General features: G+C 47.9%; 1 protein-coding gene across 9 annotated transcripts in view; it reads right to left on the minus strand.

Annotated features, from left to right (window-relative positions):
* The window catches only part of LOC101169142 (thrombospondin type-1 domain-containing protein 7A), a 165,335-nt gene that overhangs the window by 3,581 nt on the left and 144,605 nt on the right, over positions 1-17,149 (minus strand). For 5 of the 9 annotated variants that reach the window (XM_023964728.1, XM_023964726.1, XM_023964724.1 and 2 more), the window contains 6 exons: positions 11,248-11,421; positions 7,300-7,386; positions 6,098-6,180; positions 4,287-4,500; positions 2,647-2,734; positions 2,275-2,502 (listed from right to left, as the gene is read on the minus strand). In XM_023964728.1, coding sequence (XP_023820496.1) covers positions 2,361-2,502; positions 2,647-2,734; positions 4,287-4,500; positions 6,098-6,180; positions 7,300-7,386; positions 11,248-11,421 — 788 coding nt within the window. In that variant the 3' untranslated portion in view covers positions 2,275-2,360. Of the gene's footprint in view, positions 1-2,274; positions 2,503-2,646; positions 2,735-4,286; positions 4,501-6,097; positions 6,181-7,299; positions 7,387-11,247; positions 11,422-17,149 lie in introns of those variants that run through there. The other 4 variants (XM_023964729.1, XM_023964725.1, XM_023964730.1 and 1 more) reach the window with 2 other exon arrangements.

The raw sequence follows: 17,149 nt of genomic DNA on the forward strand, positions 1-17,149 counted from the left end.
GACTTTTTAATCCGAACCAAATGATGAAGAACAGCCAGGAGAGCAAAACCACCTTAAACCGTTTAAGGTGGATCTGTTTGTTGTAGGTCAGGGGTGGGTAAACTACCATTAAACTATTTGATGTGGCCCCCCCATTCCTTGTTTTTGTCTTATTTTCCCTGGTGTCTACACATAAATGGAGCTTTTAGGAGCAGAAAGTTATTGATGTGATGTTGAAATATTTGTCGACTTTCTGACGTTCGTGCGTGTTTTCTGAGTCAGACATTTTCCCGATCATTCCAAAAGCACAGAAACTAAGAAGCATTTCTCTAAACTTGTTTTTTTTACCCCTGAAGAACATGAATCCACCGATGCAACTGGGACTAAAATGAAGATAAGAGCCACAAATGTTGAAATAAAAACTCCAAAATGACAATAGTTTTAATCAACATTTGAGTTATTCCAGTTTATTTCTTCCCTTTAATAAGGTGGATTACCGAAACACTCCACATATCTGCTCCTGGTCCGTCACATTTTAGAAACCTTTGTGGTCCACGAGTCAAAACGTTTGCCCACCCCTGACCTAGAAGCTCAAATTTGGACTTTATCTGCTAATAGTTTGTTTTTTTCCATCAAATGAGGCGTTTTTTAAATTTCAACAGGAGTCCTGCTCCTCTGCTTCACACCTGATTCAGGTAAGCAAAAGTGGGTGGGGCAAGGATTTCTGACAAAAGGAAGTGCCCCCTACCCCAATAAGGAGCTGGATTTGAAACCAAAGAAGTGAAATGCATGTCAGTCCTGCGTTCTATCACCCATCCACCAGGGGGCAGCATTGCACTTCTGCATTCCTGTGGCTCTGAATTTGGTTGATTTGTAAAAATGTTTTCCTTCCGGTTCGGATGAAGCCGTCGTCTCCACATTAGGTTTTTATTATTGTCGTCTTTGCGTGTTTTAAAACTTAAAAGGCTGCACTGCGTCTTCCTGTAAGGAGCAGCTGGAAAAGGTCAGAGGCTAAAACTCAAGAGTTTCTGCTTCTTTTTTTATTTTTTTTAAACACTTCCCTCTCGCCTTCAGCATTTCTCTCCATCCTTTCAAAGTTTTCCTATAACTTTAAATCTGCCTTCTAAACGTCGGTTCGACTCCGTCTGGGTTAATAGGAGCTGTTATGAGGAGCTGCTTCAGGTTTGGTTAAAAAAAAACTGAAATTAAGCAAAAATGTCAACAGTTTAGCAAAGAAACCAAAAACAACCTTTATTTAAATCCATAAGTGTCAGCATTTAGGGAAATTATTTTTTCAATTTACTTTCTAACAAAATAAAAGTATAGAAACAAGGTTCTTCTTTAATATTAAACTCCTTTTATCGTCTTTCTCAAAACAAGTTTAAAACATAGAAAAGATGTTTTTTCTTGTAATCTGCTGATTAATTTAGTAGAATTTGTTTGGTGAGATTTCTTACATAAATTGTGACGTCCTGACATTTTAAGTCTCAATTCAATATTAATATCACAGAGAAATATTTTAAATGTATAAATATTATGTCTAAAAATAAGCACATTTAGCTTAAAAATGAGTTTTATATCTTTAAAGTAGAAAAATTCTACAATTTATGCTCCAAATGATTTTGTTTCAACTGTAACAACTACATGCTTATTTCTAAACCAAAACTATTTAAGACTAAAATGACTTTTTTTTTCAGATAAATTTATCTTCAAACTTTCTGTAAATGTTGTGATTTAAATCCTCGTCTGACTCTTGAAACTTATCATCACAAATTAAACTTCTGCTTAAAAATATGAAATAAAGTTAAGCAAAAACTTCTTCCATCAGAAAAATGACTGACAAAATGTTTTTAACATCAAGTTCATTGTTCTTTGCTTTAGGTCGTTACGTTTTTTCCAGAAACGTTGATACTCTTCTAGTTCTGTGGTTAAAGTCTTCTACTTGGTGAGCTTATGGGTTTTTCTCTCTGCTGGGAGCCTGGAGGTGCAGGGACGACTGGGAAACGGGTATTGAAGTGGCTCTGCGGGGTTTGGAAACTCTACGATAACTGTGGTAACAACCAACGTCCTTTTTTTCAATAAACTTTATCGAATCAAAGCGTTTTTACAGAAACCGTCTGAACAGAAACGTTCAGACGGTTTCAGATCTGAATCCACTTTGACCTTCTGAACAGACCAGTTTCAGCACCGATTGAACGTAAGGGTGGTAGTTTAGGGAGTGGTGGGGGTTACAGACTAGCTCATCTGAGCTCTAACAGCTAAGAGGGGGGGTCTTCTAGACCGCTCCGTCCTCACCTGCGCCGCCACTCATCTAGTCCTTCCGGACCCTGACGGGGCAAACTCGGGGTTCACGCTGCAGACGCGGTGTGGGGGGGTCCACTTTAGCTGCTGCAGCTGCTGTGAGCCGGCTCCTGGCACTCTGGGCAGGTGTAAACCATCTCGTGAGCGTTCCGGCCCCCCCACATCGCCGCCCCGTTGGCGTCCTGGGCCTGCAGGGAGCGGTGCAGCTGGACACAGTAGGTGCTGCTCTCGCCGGGGCCAGCGAGGCATTGGGGGGGGGGGTAGAACAAAAGATGGAGGTGACGCTCTGAAAACACCATGGGGGGGGGGGGGGGGGGGTGATGATGATGAATGATGACGAAGGCGGGGGCTTCTGGTTGGACTCACCAGGCTAGGTATATCATAGACACTATGAATATGAGGAGCACGAAGGCCCCGGCCGCGACCCCGTACACCCACATCTTCAGCTTCCCGTCTGTGGAAGAGGAGCCGGGTCAGTTCCGTCACAGCAAACACGAAGCTCGCGGCGTTTGGGGGCGGGACGCCGCCTCCACCAGCACCACCTGCTCCCAACACCCCCCCCCCCCTCCTGAAACTGCTCCAAGATCCATCCTTTTCCTATCTGGATGTCCATCTTTTCTTCTCCGTTCAGATCTTCATCCGTCTTTTGCTCCATCAGACCGCCTTTTCCCCTGAACCCCCCCTCAGTGGAGCGAGCAGCTGAGGGGTTGGAGGTTCACCTCCCAGACTTGACAAAGGAAGCATGGAAGGATTCCTAACATTCTTCTAAATGTTAAAAAACCTGAAAGCACCTTTTGGAGCGTCTGTACCTTCATCCATCCATCTGTCTGACCTCTAGATCTTTGTCCTTCATCTATCTCAGCTTTAGGCGGGATGATTCTGAACTCTGAAGCCTCTGAAGCAGCTGAAGTCCCTGAAGCCCCTAAAGCCTTTGAAGCCCATGAAGCATCAAAAGCCTCATAAGCCCTTGAAGCCTTTGAAGCTGCTGAAGCCAATGAAGAATCTAAAGGCTCTAAAGGCCTTGAAGCCCCTAAAGCTCCTGAAGCCTTTGAAGCCCCCGAAGTATCTAAAGCCTATAAAGCCTTTGAAGCCCCTGAAGCCCCCGAAGCCCTTGAAGCATCAAAAGCTTTTAAAGCCCAAAAAGCCTCTGAAGTATCTGAACCCCTTTAAGCCCTTTGTAGCCCCTGAAGCCTCTGAAGCCCCCGAAGCCCATGAAGCATCAAAAGCTTTTAAAGCCCAAAAAGCATCTGAACCCCTTAAAGCCCTTTGAAGCCCCTGAAGCTCCTGAAGCCTCACTAAAGACCTGATAGGTGGACGGGTTCACTGCCTTCCTCTGCTGATTTGGTCCCCCCCAGGACCGAAAAACCCTGACAGGTCAAACAAAGATTTCAGTGAATATGCTGGAGGGGGCAGAACCTCTCCAGGAAAAAGGGGGCAAATATTTTTTCACATGAACCCACAGATTTGATGAAACCACCCGGACTTAAAGATCTGACGGATAAATTACAGCATTTGATCACTAACCTCTAGAAAACAATGATACATGCCGTCATTTTCTAACCTTTGTGTTGGAAAGTTCACTCTGAGTTTAGAGGCATCAGAATTACCACATAATCCCACAGATTACTCCCTCAGGGGGGGGTTGAATGTGTAACTCAAACGATTTGTAGAAGATGGGGCTCACCAGTGAAGATGCTGGTAAACATCTTCATCATCATCATCATCACCACAGTGAAGCATCAAATGGTGAAAAACATTCTGTCTGCTCGGCGGTTCAAGTCCCGTCAGCTGCCACACACCTGTGTTCTCCACATTTGACCAACCCCATAATGGTATGGATTTAAACTCGCAACCTTCCAGTCTCAGGGCGGACACTCTACCACTAGGCCACTGATATGGTTCTTGAAATAATGCTCTTTTTTTTTTAAATTCCCTCTGAGCGGATCCTGGTGTGAACCCCCTCCTCTGAACGAGTGAAGACTCGTATGGAGTCTTTCCGCTCTGACCTGGACCGTAGGGCTGGAGGTACCAGGTCCGGCCGCTGCGTCCCGGCTGGAGGGTGCTGGGCAGGGTGGGGTTCACGGCTCGGCTGGTCTTCACGTCCCCCTTCTTGTCTCCGGCGGTGGGGATCTCCAGGACGGGGATGGGGGCGCACTCCCTCAGCTGTCCCGTCGGGGACAGCACCTCCGTGAAGCCCTCCTCGCACATGCAGACACCCGCCTGCAGGGGGCAGCAGAGCCACAGACAGAGGAGAGTCAGAGGCAGGTCTTTGCTGGGGGGTGGAAGGGGGTGTCAGTGTGAGGCGGAGCCTCCATCTGTCCTTAGTGTGTGTTAACATTCAACACTTTTTGTTTCCTTGTTTTAGCAGTTTGTGTGTCTAAACAGAAAAACACATAAACTCACAAACGTCACACATTTAAGCAGCTCAGTAAATGAAGATGAGCCTGGATTTCAGATGTTTTATAGATGTTTTCATTCTTTTGTTTCAAACATGAATAAACTGATGAAAATGGTGTCTTTTAACCCGTTTTTGTGGTATTTTCTTTGGGTGATGGAGGACAAACATACACAGGATCACAGTTACATCTGCATTCCTTGGGTACTTCTTTGTTCACGTTGTGGTGAATCAGGAGCAGTCGAAAAAAATTTGCGTTCTCCTGTCAGGTCCTTATATCCAGAAAACGTATTTACCTATTTGACGTATTTACCAGAGGAAAGTGAATGTGATGATGGAGATGTTTGATTTGGATGTGAATCCTGGAGCGTTTTGAATCAAAATGTAGCTGTGGATGTGTGCAAAACTGCGTTTTCTCCTCACCTGCGTCTCCGACTCACCTAGAACCGTCGGTCAGTGAGGCACAGACATGAAGGTCACTAAAAATGAGGAAACGTTGACCCCAACAAGCATAAAAACACAATAAGCTGTTTGAAGAGCTTCTGGGTCTGTGGATCAGCAGACGCAGGAAGGAAGAACTAGCATCGGCCAGAACTCCAGAATTGAACCTTTAACCTCCGTAAGGCGGAGAGGCTGGACTCCTCTGGAGTTTAAAGACGGATTTCTCATCTGCAGGAATTTGGGAATCATCAATAAAGATCTAAGCAAGCGTGTCATCAAGGCGATGGATCCCTTAAAGTCCCACTGCGATCATCTGTTCTCAAAGCGTCCGCCGTTGGTCTTTTAACGAACGCCGAGTTGGTGTGGAGCAACCCCGCCCCCCCTTTCCCTCCCCATTGATGGGACGCTAGAGCAGGGAGCTTGTGGCCCCGCCCAGCGTAGTTTCTATGTCACAAATACGATCTTCTTCAAACGGCATGTTTTCTTCTGCTTCTCAAAAACACCCATTTTGTTGGAGTAGGTATTTTAAAAGTAGATGTGTTTTCAAAGAAACCATGAAAAAAAACTTAATTTGCACCTTTAAGGTGAATCCTCAGTTTGTTAGTTTATGAAGGTTTCATTATTATTATTTTCAACTTTCACATCTATAGTTGGGGGATTTAAGACAAAGGGAATGTTCTACAGCAGGACGTGAAGTCTCTTCCTGCTTCTGAACGGTGAGGTTTAGGTTGAGAACATTTGTCTGTAGGAGCGTCCATGCCGGTGATGATCAATGACCACGTATGCGTCTGCGTTTGCGCAGCTAAGACTTCAAGCGCAGCAAACATGGTTCTTCTGAGGTTTTGACCCAAAACGGAGCCCACGCAACAGAACCAGACGTTCTGGAAGCGACCAAGGATTCGCAGCAGGATGGTGGACTTGAACGCTCAGAGTCTCTGCTGAATTTGGCGGCGGCGTGTTGCGACGAGAGCCCAGACTCACCTCACTGCAGAAAGACTTGGGCATCAGACACGGAGGGTCGCAGGAGCTGTTGTCCACCGGAGGACTGGCGGCGGTACATCCACCTGCAGAACAGAACCAGGCTCATGAGGAATCCAACTGACAACCTGGCAGAGAGACGCCTGCGTCTTCAGCAGACGGAACGGAAGCCGGATCCGGTTCAGCTGAGACCGCCAGCGGCACAAGTGAAGCTCATGGGTCTGAGCTGATGGACGTGGTGGCGAGCGGAGCGGCGTCCCGGGAAGGACGGCGCCTGAACATCAGTCCATCAGCGGTTCGCATGGACACACCGACCTCTCACGCACACAAACATATCGCATTTGACCAGAATGGTCTACTTTAGTCTGAATCTAGGGCTGCTCGGAGGTGCCGTGGTTAGCGCGTCTGCCTCGCGGCGCCAAAGAAAAGGCCCTGGCGGGCTTTTCCAACAACTCCTGTTTCCCCCTACAGACTGAAAACTCTTCAGTTTATGAGTGGCTCTGCATTCCCCCTGGGTGTGTGTGCGGTGGGTGTGTGCGTGAAAGCGTGGTCTTGCCACAGACTGGCAACCTGTTCAGGGTGAGCCCCGCCTTCAGCCAACCTGGATAGGCTCCAGCAACCCATGTGACCCAAAAAAGGGATCCAGCGGGTTCAGAAAAATGGATGAAATGTTGGAATCTAAGGCTGCACACATAGAAATGTGTCCTCATCAGGCTCCTCCCACCACAAACCTTCAAACCGCAGCGTTGTGCACACAAACAGGAAGTGATGTCACAAAGTTTTTTTTACCACTTGCAAATGGCTTTCAATTTTCTATCCATCCGAATGCGGGGAAAGCCGAGAACATGCAAACGCCACACAGAAAGGACCCAGCCGGGATTCGAGCCAGTCACTGTGAGGCGACAGGGCTAACCACTCCACCACCGTGCAGCCTTTTACGTTTCCAAACGAAGCTCATTTGGGTGTTTAAACCCTGTTGAAAGTCGAAAAGGCGGATTCAGACGTCTGCAGCACTGAGGGTTGCTGGTTTGACTCCTGTCTTCCCTGCTGGATCAGATGATGTCAGATTTGAGGGGAAACAGTGAAGGGAGGTGTGACATCACATCCAGGAGTGAGACATTCCGGTTTGGAGGTTATTTTCTGATGAGTCGTCTCTCCTCACTTATTTTGGGCGCTCAGTGTCATTTAACCAAAAGTCCTCTTACCCGTGACGTTGAGTCCGTCTGAGCGCTGGCACCAGGCGCCGGGGGAGTCGGCGCTGCCGAACCACTTGTACTGGTAGCATTCGCCCCCTGCAGGCAGAAGATGGAAACGCTGAGGCCTTCCAGCAGAAACATCAGCAAGGAAGAAGCTCAGTTATGATTGGACAACCGGCGGCGGTCACATGATGCCCAGCTCTGGTTTTTAAACTCAATCGTAATGACTTCCTGTCAGGAATGCTGTGACTTTTTCAGAGAAGGCTTGGACCTCCCTGTGGAGTCATGTGATCATGACTGCAGCCAAAATGGTCTGCAGAGATGATCGGACCGATCTCTGAGTCCAGTCTGGCTGCACCTCTGCAGCTTCTTCCTCAATCCTTTAGCATGAAGGAGGAGTCAGAGGAGGAGCCAGAGGAGGAGTCAGAGGAAGAGTCAGAGGAGGAGCCAGAGGAGGACTCAGAAGAGAAGTCAGAGGAGGAGTCAGAGGAGGAACCACAGGAGGAGTCAGAGGAGGACCCAAAGGAGGAGTCAAAGGATGAGCCATAGGAGGAGTCAGAGGGGGAGTCAGAGGGGGAGTCAGAGGAGGACCCAAAGGAAGAGTCAAAGGAGGAGCCAAAAGAGGAGTCAAAGGAGGAGCCAAAGGAAGAGTCAGAGGGGGAGTCAGGGGAGGAGTCAGAGGAGGAGCCAGAGGAGGAGCCAAAAGAGGAGTCAAAGGAGGAGCCAAAGGAGGAGTCAGAGGGGGAGTCAGGGGAGGAGTCAGAGGAGGAGCCAGAGGAGGAGCCACAGGAGGACTCAGAGGAGGAGCCAGAGGGGGAGTCAGAGGAGGAGCCAAAGGAGGAGTCAGAGGGGGAGTCAGGGGAGGAGTCAGAGGAGGAGCCAGAGGAGGAGCCACAGGAGGACTCAGAGGAGGAGCCAGAGGAGAAGTCAGAAGAGAAGTCAGAGGAGGAGCCACAGGAGGAGTCAGAGGAGGAGTGAGAGGAGGAGCCACAGGAGGACTCAGAGGTGGAGCCAGGAGAGGAGTCAGAGGCAGAGGAGGAGTCAGAGGAAGAGCCACAGGAGGAGTAAGAGGAGGAGTCAGAGGAGGACCCAAAGGAGGAGTCAGAGGGGGAGTCAGAGGAGGAGTCAGGGGAGGAGTCAGAGGAGGAGTCAGAGGAGGAGCCAGAGGAGGAGTCACAGGGGGAGCCAGAGGACGAGTCAAACTGAGGAGTCAGAGGAGGAGCCAAAGGAGGAGTCGGAGGGGGAGTCAGAGGAGGAGTCAGATGAGGAGTCAGAGGGGGAGTCAGAGGATGAGTCAGATGAGGAGCCAGAGGAGCAGTCAGAGGAGGAGTCAGAGGAGGAGCCAGAGGAGGAGTCAGAGGAGGAGCCAAAGGAGGAGTCAGAGGAGGAGTCAGAGGAGGAGTCAGAGGAGGAGTCAGAGGAGGAGCCAAAGGAGGAGTCAGAAGAGACTCTGAAGGCTAGACGATCTCACAGAGTTCAAAGGGAGAGATGTGCAGAATGACAAACGTTCTTTCATCCACATAAATGCCTCCAAAACAAAACTTTTATGAATTTTCATCCATTTCAACTTCTGAAAACTTTTAGAATTCTGTCTAAAATACCATAAAGTTATATTCAAGTTCCCAATTTTTTTTTCTTGCTTCGCGCTTCAGACTAAATTTTGCCCCCCCCGCCATATACGCTAAAATTCACCCAAATTTACACGAAAAAAGAAAAGATGACATCATAGTGTTAGAAACCAACAGCAGAAACGGAAGGGGGCCAAAACCTCCTAAGCCGTGTTCATGTGGCCCTCAGCACAGCAGCAACTTCCCAAACAGTCTAAGTAAACGGGCCTCCATGTTTAGAACTTACACCTTCACGTGTGGCTACGCACATGCGTCAGACCTGCAGCCACTGAACACCCAATGATACCAAACTTTGACCAATCGTCCCCTTTAATCCAACAATTGTTCATGAAGCAGAAAGGAATCACTGTGGTTTGTGTCCGGCTGGAATTGTCGGGCACCGAATCTTTTATGTATCAGAATAGAGCTGCGAGCCAGAGTCCCCAGATTCACACCGAGACTCTTCCAGCTGGAGGTGTTGAGCTAGTAGATGGTAGAAAAACAAGCAGAAGAAGCCCCTCCCTGCTCATCTAGTGTGAACACAATGTGCGCCTTCAAGAATGCATCACATGTCCGCTGTGAACTGTGGGGCTCAAAACACGCGTGTCGGGGATGATCAAAGGGCGTGTTGACCTTGTTATGGGATGGCCACAGGACCCACCGCTTGGGGGCCATGTTTAGAGCACCTTTAGTACCGTCTTAAAATGTATACTTGTCCTAAAGGTTTTTGAGCTATCGTCTTCTAGCCCCTCTAGCGTAATTCTGAAAAAAAAAAGGGTCTGTTACCGTGGCGATTTCACAAAAGTGGCGTTTTCGCTGTTGCTCACACATTGCCGTGGTATGAAAATGTTACACGAATCATTGGCTCAAGCTAAACAAAATGACACGGCATACACTATGAATACATTAGGAATGTGGGCGTGGTTAACAAAAAACCTCCGTTGCTAAGGAATTCCAAAGTTTACTTTTGTCGATTCTTCTAAAAATAACATTGACCTGTTCATCACCCCCAGGTGACCACAACATAAAATGGTTGCTATGGAGATAAAACCAACAGAAAAGCCGCTGTCTTGAAAAAACTTTTTTTTTGGGGGGAAGGAAGGGTGATTGAGGGTGGGCCCTCTGCGTGGTTTCTGGGATATTCTGGCCCGGTAATCGCTCCGTGTCGATCTCATTTCGGTCGTTGTTTCAGTGTTTTGGATCATGTGACCCGAGTTCCGTCCCTGCAGCAGCAGAGGCAGACGTGGAGGGAATTAGTTCACCCTTCAAGTGTGTAACTGGGACGCTGCCTTTTGTTTTTCTCAAGCGAGTCTGACATCAAAGCACTCCCCCCGCCGCCGCCGTGAGTGATGTGGAGAAATCAGGTCAGGCTGCTGCTGCTGCTGGTGGTGGTGGGGTGGGGAGGGGTGGGGGGTACTGTACAGGGCGAGCTCTGGCTGCTGTCATGATTCGTGACCAGAGCTGCACGGCGCCGGCTGATGAAGTCGCCTGGGGAGCGCCATGGATCGCAGCAGCAAATTAAAGCGGGATTTCCTCAATTACCAGAACCTGACTCAGCGAGCAAAGCAGCACCCGACCCCAAAAACAAGGCCGCTCACACGCAGGGGGAGGGGGCGGAGTTTGAATCCTGGGTCAGAACCGGTCTTCCTCTGGGTTTCTGCTAACCTCTGGGACGAAGGCCGCAGGCGGGACCTCGAGGTCTCTGCTCTACGAAAAGATGGCGGCGCCTCAGATCCACCAAAGGGTTAAACCTGTGCCGTCTGTACCGCGTACTGTCACCTTCTGAAAAAAGATCGAGGTCCTGAAGACAGAAAGTCTCCGTGAAGTTGCCCCCCCTGTTTCAATGTATTTCCGATTTTAATCTTAGTTTATAAATGTCCTCCATCATCAGAAAAACGCCACAAGAAGAAGTTAAGAAAAACACCAGACACACTTTTTTAAATGGAAGTGGGTCTTAAAGGGCGAGTTTCTGGACGTCTGCCCCGACGCTTCGGTCACCTCAGCTCAAGCCCAACTCAAAAACACTTCTGAGCTTCATCCACAGCTGTTCCAGTTGGAGTTTGAGGGCCGAAGTCGACCTTCTTCGGCCGGAGGTCAAACTTTACCCCAGCTCGCCGAATTTGGTCTAAAGTCATCAGAAATTTAAGAAACAATCCCTGCTCATCCATTCCAGCTTCATGAGTCACCATGGAGATAAAAATCGAGGGGTGGAGTCTATGGAGAAGTCTGGACCGGCTTTAAGGAGCTTTTATTTGTTCAGATTGAGAATAAACCGGATTATTTGTTTCTCTTCAGACCTCCTGTCGGCGTTTATGAGCAGCAAACGCAGACTCTGATGGCGGCGACTTACCTGTGCAGGGTTTGGACTCCCACACCTGATCCGGGCAGAGCTGCAGGTTCTCGGGCTCCTGGGCCAGCACGGCTCGAGAGCGGACCTGGACCGAGCCGAAGTCCACCCCGGCCTCTTTGACGCAGATGTTGACACAGGAGCTCCAGTCCGACCACTCCATCAGGTAACACTCACCTGGAACACCAATGCAAGTTCAGTTCAAAAACCCAGGACTCTTTGCTCATTAATAGTTAAAAACCATCAGTTTTTAAATTATATGTCTAAGTTTTATCCCTATTTTCCAGAGAGTGTCTTAAATATTGATACGACTGTGAACTCAAAACGTACCTGAATAAATACAAATAAGGTGATTTCCCTACAGCTCTTCTACATGGGATCTTCAGATTACATTAAAAAAAAACAGAAAAAGTGCTTTTGAACCAGATTCTTTTTATTTATTTCATTTTCATTAAGATATTTACTTTTTTTGTGTAACTGTTTCCACATTTCACCTACAAATTAAACATTTCTTTAACAAAGTTCCAAATGTTTCCCCCCTGTCAAGGATAACGGTTCGCTCCCGTCTTACAGTTTTTCTGTGAATTTACTGTCAAATTTGCAAATTGCCGTTTTTATCCACGTCAGAATCTGCTCGAATGATGTGAAGTGGGCAAACGGTCGAACAGCGTTGGTCGCTTAAGGAACGTTTGCCGCCGACAGCGGCTGCGATGTAAAAAAAGAAAAGAAAACAAACCAGTAGGGGGCGCCACATACTGTCCATGTGTGGTTGCTCAAAGCCAAAAACATCCACAACTATTTGACTGCGTGAAACAAAAATCTGATCCAACTTATCGGGTAAAACAGCAGATTTGAGAGCTCCAACAACAAATCGCCTTTATGGCTCCCAGGCAAAACGACTGCAGAGAAAAACCCATGTAGATTCACAGCAACCGTTAGTTCATGAGAAATACAAAACAACAAACAGGCACTTCCTGTCATTCCATCCACAGGTGTATCTGCATCACGTCCCTCCAACAAACCACCTCTGAGTGACAGATGAACAGGGAGGAGAACCGCAGTGTCCTTCAGGCGGGGAGCAGAGAGGAGGCGTGTCATTATCAACGCCGCCCTGTTCGCCCTGTCCGCAGAAGACTGAAGCAAAAGCCGTTAATCAGACGTCTTCTGAGCCTAAACCGTTCTGATGAGGACCAACTGCAGGAGTTCTGACGCCAGAAACCCAGACGGAAGGACAGAGACTTGTTGAGTTGTGTCTCCGTCTTCGTTTGAGGCGTTTTTTAATCCTTCTGATGGTTTCAAAAACCATCTTGTGTGGGAAGAGCTCCGTGATTTTCCTGTGGGTCGGTTGTTCCCTTTGGCCCCTGACAGACCTGTCTGAGGAGCTTCAGGCGAGTCCTGCAGTTTTCTGCTTCTTTTTGAATTCAACTTTCACGAGCCGTTTCAGAAAGTGAGCTTAGAACAGATCATCTGGGCTGCAGCTGAAGGACCACAAGGTGGAGGTAACCAAACGATGGAGAGTCCTGACGGCTGATGGAGGGTCCCGACGGCTGATGGAGGGTCCCGACGGCTGATGGAGGGTCCCGACGGCTGATGGAGGGTCCCGACGGCTGATGGAGAGTCCTGACGGCTGATGGAGAGTCCCGACGGCAGATGGAGGGTCCCGACGGCTGATGGAGAGTCCTGACGGCTGATGGAGAGTCCTGACGGCTGATGGAGGGTCCCGACGGCAGATGGAGGGTCCCGACGGCTGATGGAGAGTCCCGACGGCAGATGGAGGGTCCCGACTGCTGATGGAGGGTCCCGACGGCTGATGGAGAGTCCCGAAAGCTGATGGAGGGTCCCGACGGCAGATGGAGGGTCCCGACGGCAGATGGAGGGTCCCGACGGCAGATGGAGGTTCCCGACGGCAGATGGAGATCCACAGCAGAGGTTTATTTATCTGAAGCGGTGACTTCCTCCTCCAAAGGAGAACGATTCATCCCTTCATGGCAGGATGACCCAAAACAGATCCCTCTGTCAGAGGGATCATTTTGGGAAGGAAGAGTTGGTTTAGAACAGGCTGCAAACACGTTTGGGACGTGGTTAATAACATGATCTGGAACACGTTTGGGACATGCTTGGGTACAGGGTTTGGAACATGTGTATAAAATAGGCCTTGGTCTGGAAAATGGTTAAGAATACGGTGCGGAAAACTTTTGGAACACAGGTTAGGAAAATGATTAGGAAGATAGAAGCACAGCCAGGAACATGGTTAGGGACATGATGTGGAACATGTTAAGATCATGGCTGGTGAGCTGCAGCTCTTGAATGACTGACAGACCAGACAAAAGGTCCAGTTCTTTGGGCCCCTGGTGCGATCCAGAACACTGTTCTGCACAGAGATGAGAGGTTCTCTGAAGAAGCTACTTCCTGTGTTTCAGTCCAGCGGCACAGGGGGTCTCGGCGCCGCACAGGGGGTCTCGGCGCCGCACAGGGGTTCTCGGCGCCGCACAGGGGGTCTCGGCGCCGCTCGCTGTCTGATCAGGTTTGCCGTCTCGAGCTCATTAGCGATCCGGCTAAAGTTCATCCATCTGCTCAAAGAGTTTGTCTCCAATCATTCCTCCTTTCGTTTCATCTCCATGAAAATCTTTGAAGAGTCGTCAAATATTTGAAGCACTTGGACAGAAAACGTCGCTGGACTCATTTCTAAATCACTGAAGGATTGTCTGGACAGCTTTTCTGGTTTCTCCTACGCTTTCCATCCTTTTTGCTTTTGCAGTAAGTCTTTATTTGGTGTTCTCCCAGCAGCAGTGGAGCTGGGTTTAAAATGTTAAAACTATCTTTTCTGACCTAATAAAGCTGCCAAAAACCGGCTCCTGCCTGAATGTGATGCTGTTTACCTCAAGAGTCTCGCTCATTTACATTTCACCTCTAATTTGACAGAAATCCTTTTGTTTTCCAAAACCAAGGCTCAAAGCAGGTAATCACTGCTCGTCACCCACGCATGAAGTGGATTTCCCGACGAGTCAGAGGCCAAAGACTGAGATTTTTGGCAAACCTTTCATAAACTCCCAATTTCCCATGACACTGTTTTTTCTAAAAATGAGAAATACTCGTTGTGCAATAAGCAGGGACTCGCTCAACGAAGACGGTGCATCAGCAGAAGGTCTTAGAAATCATCATCAACCTTCCAGAATGAACTGTGGATTTGTGCAGCAGGTGCTGGTCCTGGACTGGAATCTGGTGGTTCCCTGATGGGATAGACGGGGCTCGTCCTGTGGTGCCAGGTTTGAGGGTTACCTCCCCGCTGTGACTGCTCGTGCCGAAAATATGTGCACACATGGTGAACTAATGCGCTGCAGGGGGATCGCCCAGTAAAAAGGGAAAGTGTCTGCTTCTGTTAGCAGAGAGGACACAAACCTGAACCTTCAGACCTCGCAGGTTTTCTGCATCTTATTTTTCATCTGGCATAGTCTCTACTGACTGTAAATCAAGTGAATTAAATAGTTTTCCTGCAGACATGAGTTTATATTCCTGTGCTGGGGGGGTTAAAGACTGAGAAAAAACACTTTATTGGCCTTAGAGAGTTTGAGGGGTAACGGTCTGACGGTCCAGGAATGATGTCCCAAGTCAGTAGACCAAAGCCTGACCAGTGGGGAAAAACTGCAGAGTCCAACCAATCCCCTCCCCGATCAGAGAAATGACCTTTATTTTCAAAAACAACCTATGAAGACAGCTGAGACCCGTAAAACAAACCCAGAGCCTCAGCCACATCTTATGCCACATTCACACCGGGCCCGGAGACGCGCGTTCAATTAACCCTGTCCAATGAAAAGTCTGGGTAAATGTACATGTATGCACATTTCAGGCTTTATTGTCTGTTTTCAGGCTGTACATACAAAATCGGACTTTGTGTTCTCTGAACTGTTCCAAACCAAAAACACCAACCGTTGGTTTATGAAAGAGTCAAAGTGACTCCAGTTGAACGTTGACCTATAGGTAGCATCCCTTTTAATTCACTGATGTATCAACCGTTTGAAAATTGATCATTAAAGAAACTAGAAGGAGCTGCTTTTCCAGAAGAAACTGCAGGGTTGAATGTTGTGTTGCTGAATGAAAATGAAACTTGTTGGAGAATAATTGGCTAAAAAAAACAAATAAATGATCAAAGTTGACCATTTAAAGTGAAAACAGCACAAAAACGATATGTTTGTGAAAAATGCCAGAGCCGGGTATCGAACCAGCGAGCTTCTGCACCAAGGATTCCCCATTTATTTCAATGGAGGCAGAAATCCTGAAATATCTAGAAAAGTTCAAGGATTTGAAGGACCAAAAGTCATATCTGGAAAAAGCTGAAAGAGCTGAACATTTGAATAGATGAAAAATTGTAGAAGGAGTTAAACGAAAAATGGTGAAAGATGCTGGAATAAAGAAAGAGAAACAGGATTTATAGCCTTTAACCCATTGTTATTTGTGTGGAACGTACCATTGTTGTGTGTGGTGAGTGTATTGTGAAGTATTTGTGAGGCTAAGGGAAGTTCCACGCACGTATGACGTACGGGTGATGCTGTCGTACGCCGTCCTTACGCCACCGTCTAGTCGTTAGTGAGGTGTAGGTACCGTCTACGTACTGACCGCACACGCACAGTGAAGAGGGATGCTGCACGCACAGTGTGCATGTGATACGTCAGTGTCCATAGGACGTCCACACAAAGGACGCGCACGTATCACGTGCACAGTGCTAATGGGCTACTTCCCCTTACGGGTTGTTCAAGTGTTCAGCAATGACGTAGAGCAAAACATGCATGAACATCCTCTCTTTACGGGCTCTTGGTATTTCCTGCGGGTCACCTACAACAGCGGTCCCCAACCCCCAGGCCGCCGACCGGTCCGTGGGTCATTTGGTACTTATATATATATTACTTCCGTTTTATCTATTTCGGAATCTGAAAGATGTTTTATTTTGAAAAATTGCCCGATTCTCTGTTCCATCCGTCTATGTCACTTTTGACGCAGGCCAAGGCGCTCTCCACCGTCATGTGATAGGTTACTGCTAAAATAAAACCCAGGAGCTAGCAAAATGAGTAAAAAACAAACGTCTTTGGAAAGTTTCTTTGCCAAGGCGAAAAGGCTCAGCCAGGAGACAGGAGAGGAGCCTTCCACTCCCAAAATAAAGAAAGCTACATTAAATAGACATATCTTTTTTACACCATGAGTGTGGGAAGGGGAGAGGCACGTAGTATTGGAGGAGGATACAAACTGTTCTATCATGGTGTTGATAGGAAGAGAAACGGGGTAGGAGTGATTCTGAAGGGGGAGTTTGTAAACAGTGTTCTAGAAGTGAAAAGAGTCTCAGACAGGATGATGAGCTTAAAGTTAGAAATCGAAGGGGTGATGGTGAATGTAGTCAGTGGGTATGCGCCACAGGTTGGCTGTGAGTTAGAAGTGAAGGAGAGATTCTGGAGTGAGTTGGATGAGGTCATAGAGGGTATCCCCAGAGGAGAGAGAGTTGTTATTGGAGCAGACTTTAATGGGCATGTTGGTGAGGGCAATAGAGGTGATGAGGAGGTGATGGGCAGGTTTGGTGTGAAGGAAAGGAATCTGGAGGGACAGATGGTGGTGGACTTTGCGAAGAGGATGGAAATGGCTGTAGTCAATACTTACTTCCAGAAGAGAGAGGAACATAGAGTGACATACAGAAGTGGAGGTAGGAGTACTCAGGTGGACTACATCCTATGTAGACGAGGTCATTTGAGAGAGGTTAATGACTGCAAAGTGGTAGTAGGAGAGAGTGTAGCCAGACAGCACCGCATGGTGGTGTGTAAGATGACTCTGGAGGTCAGGAAGAAGAAGAGAGGGAAAACAGAAAAGAAGACCAAGTGGTGGAAGCTACAGAATGAAGAAACTTGTGAGGAATTTAGGCAGA

This window comes from Oryzias latipes, chromosome 16 (assembly GCF_002234675.1).
Source record: "Oryzias latipes chromosome 16, ASM223467v1".
Taxonomy (NCBI): domain Eukaryota; kingdom Metazoa; phylum Chordata; class Actinopteri; order Beloniformes; family Adrianichthyidae; genus Oryzias; species Oryzias latipes.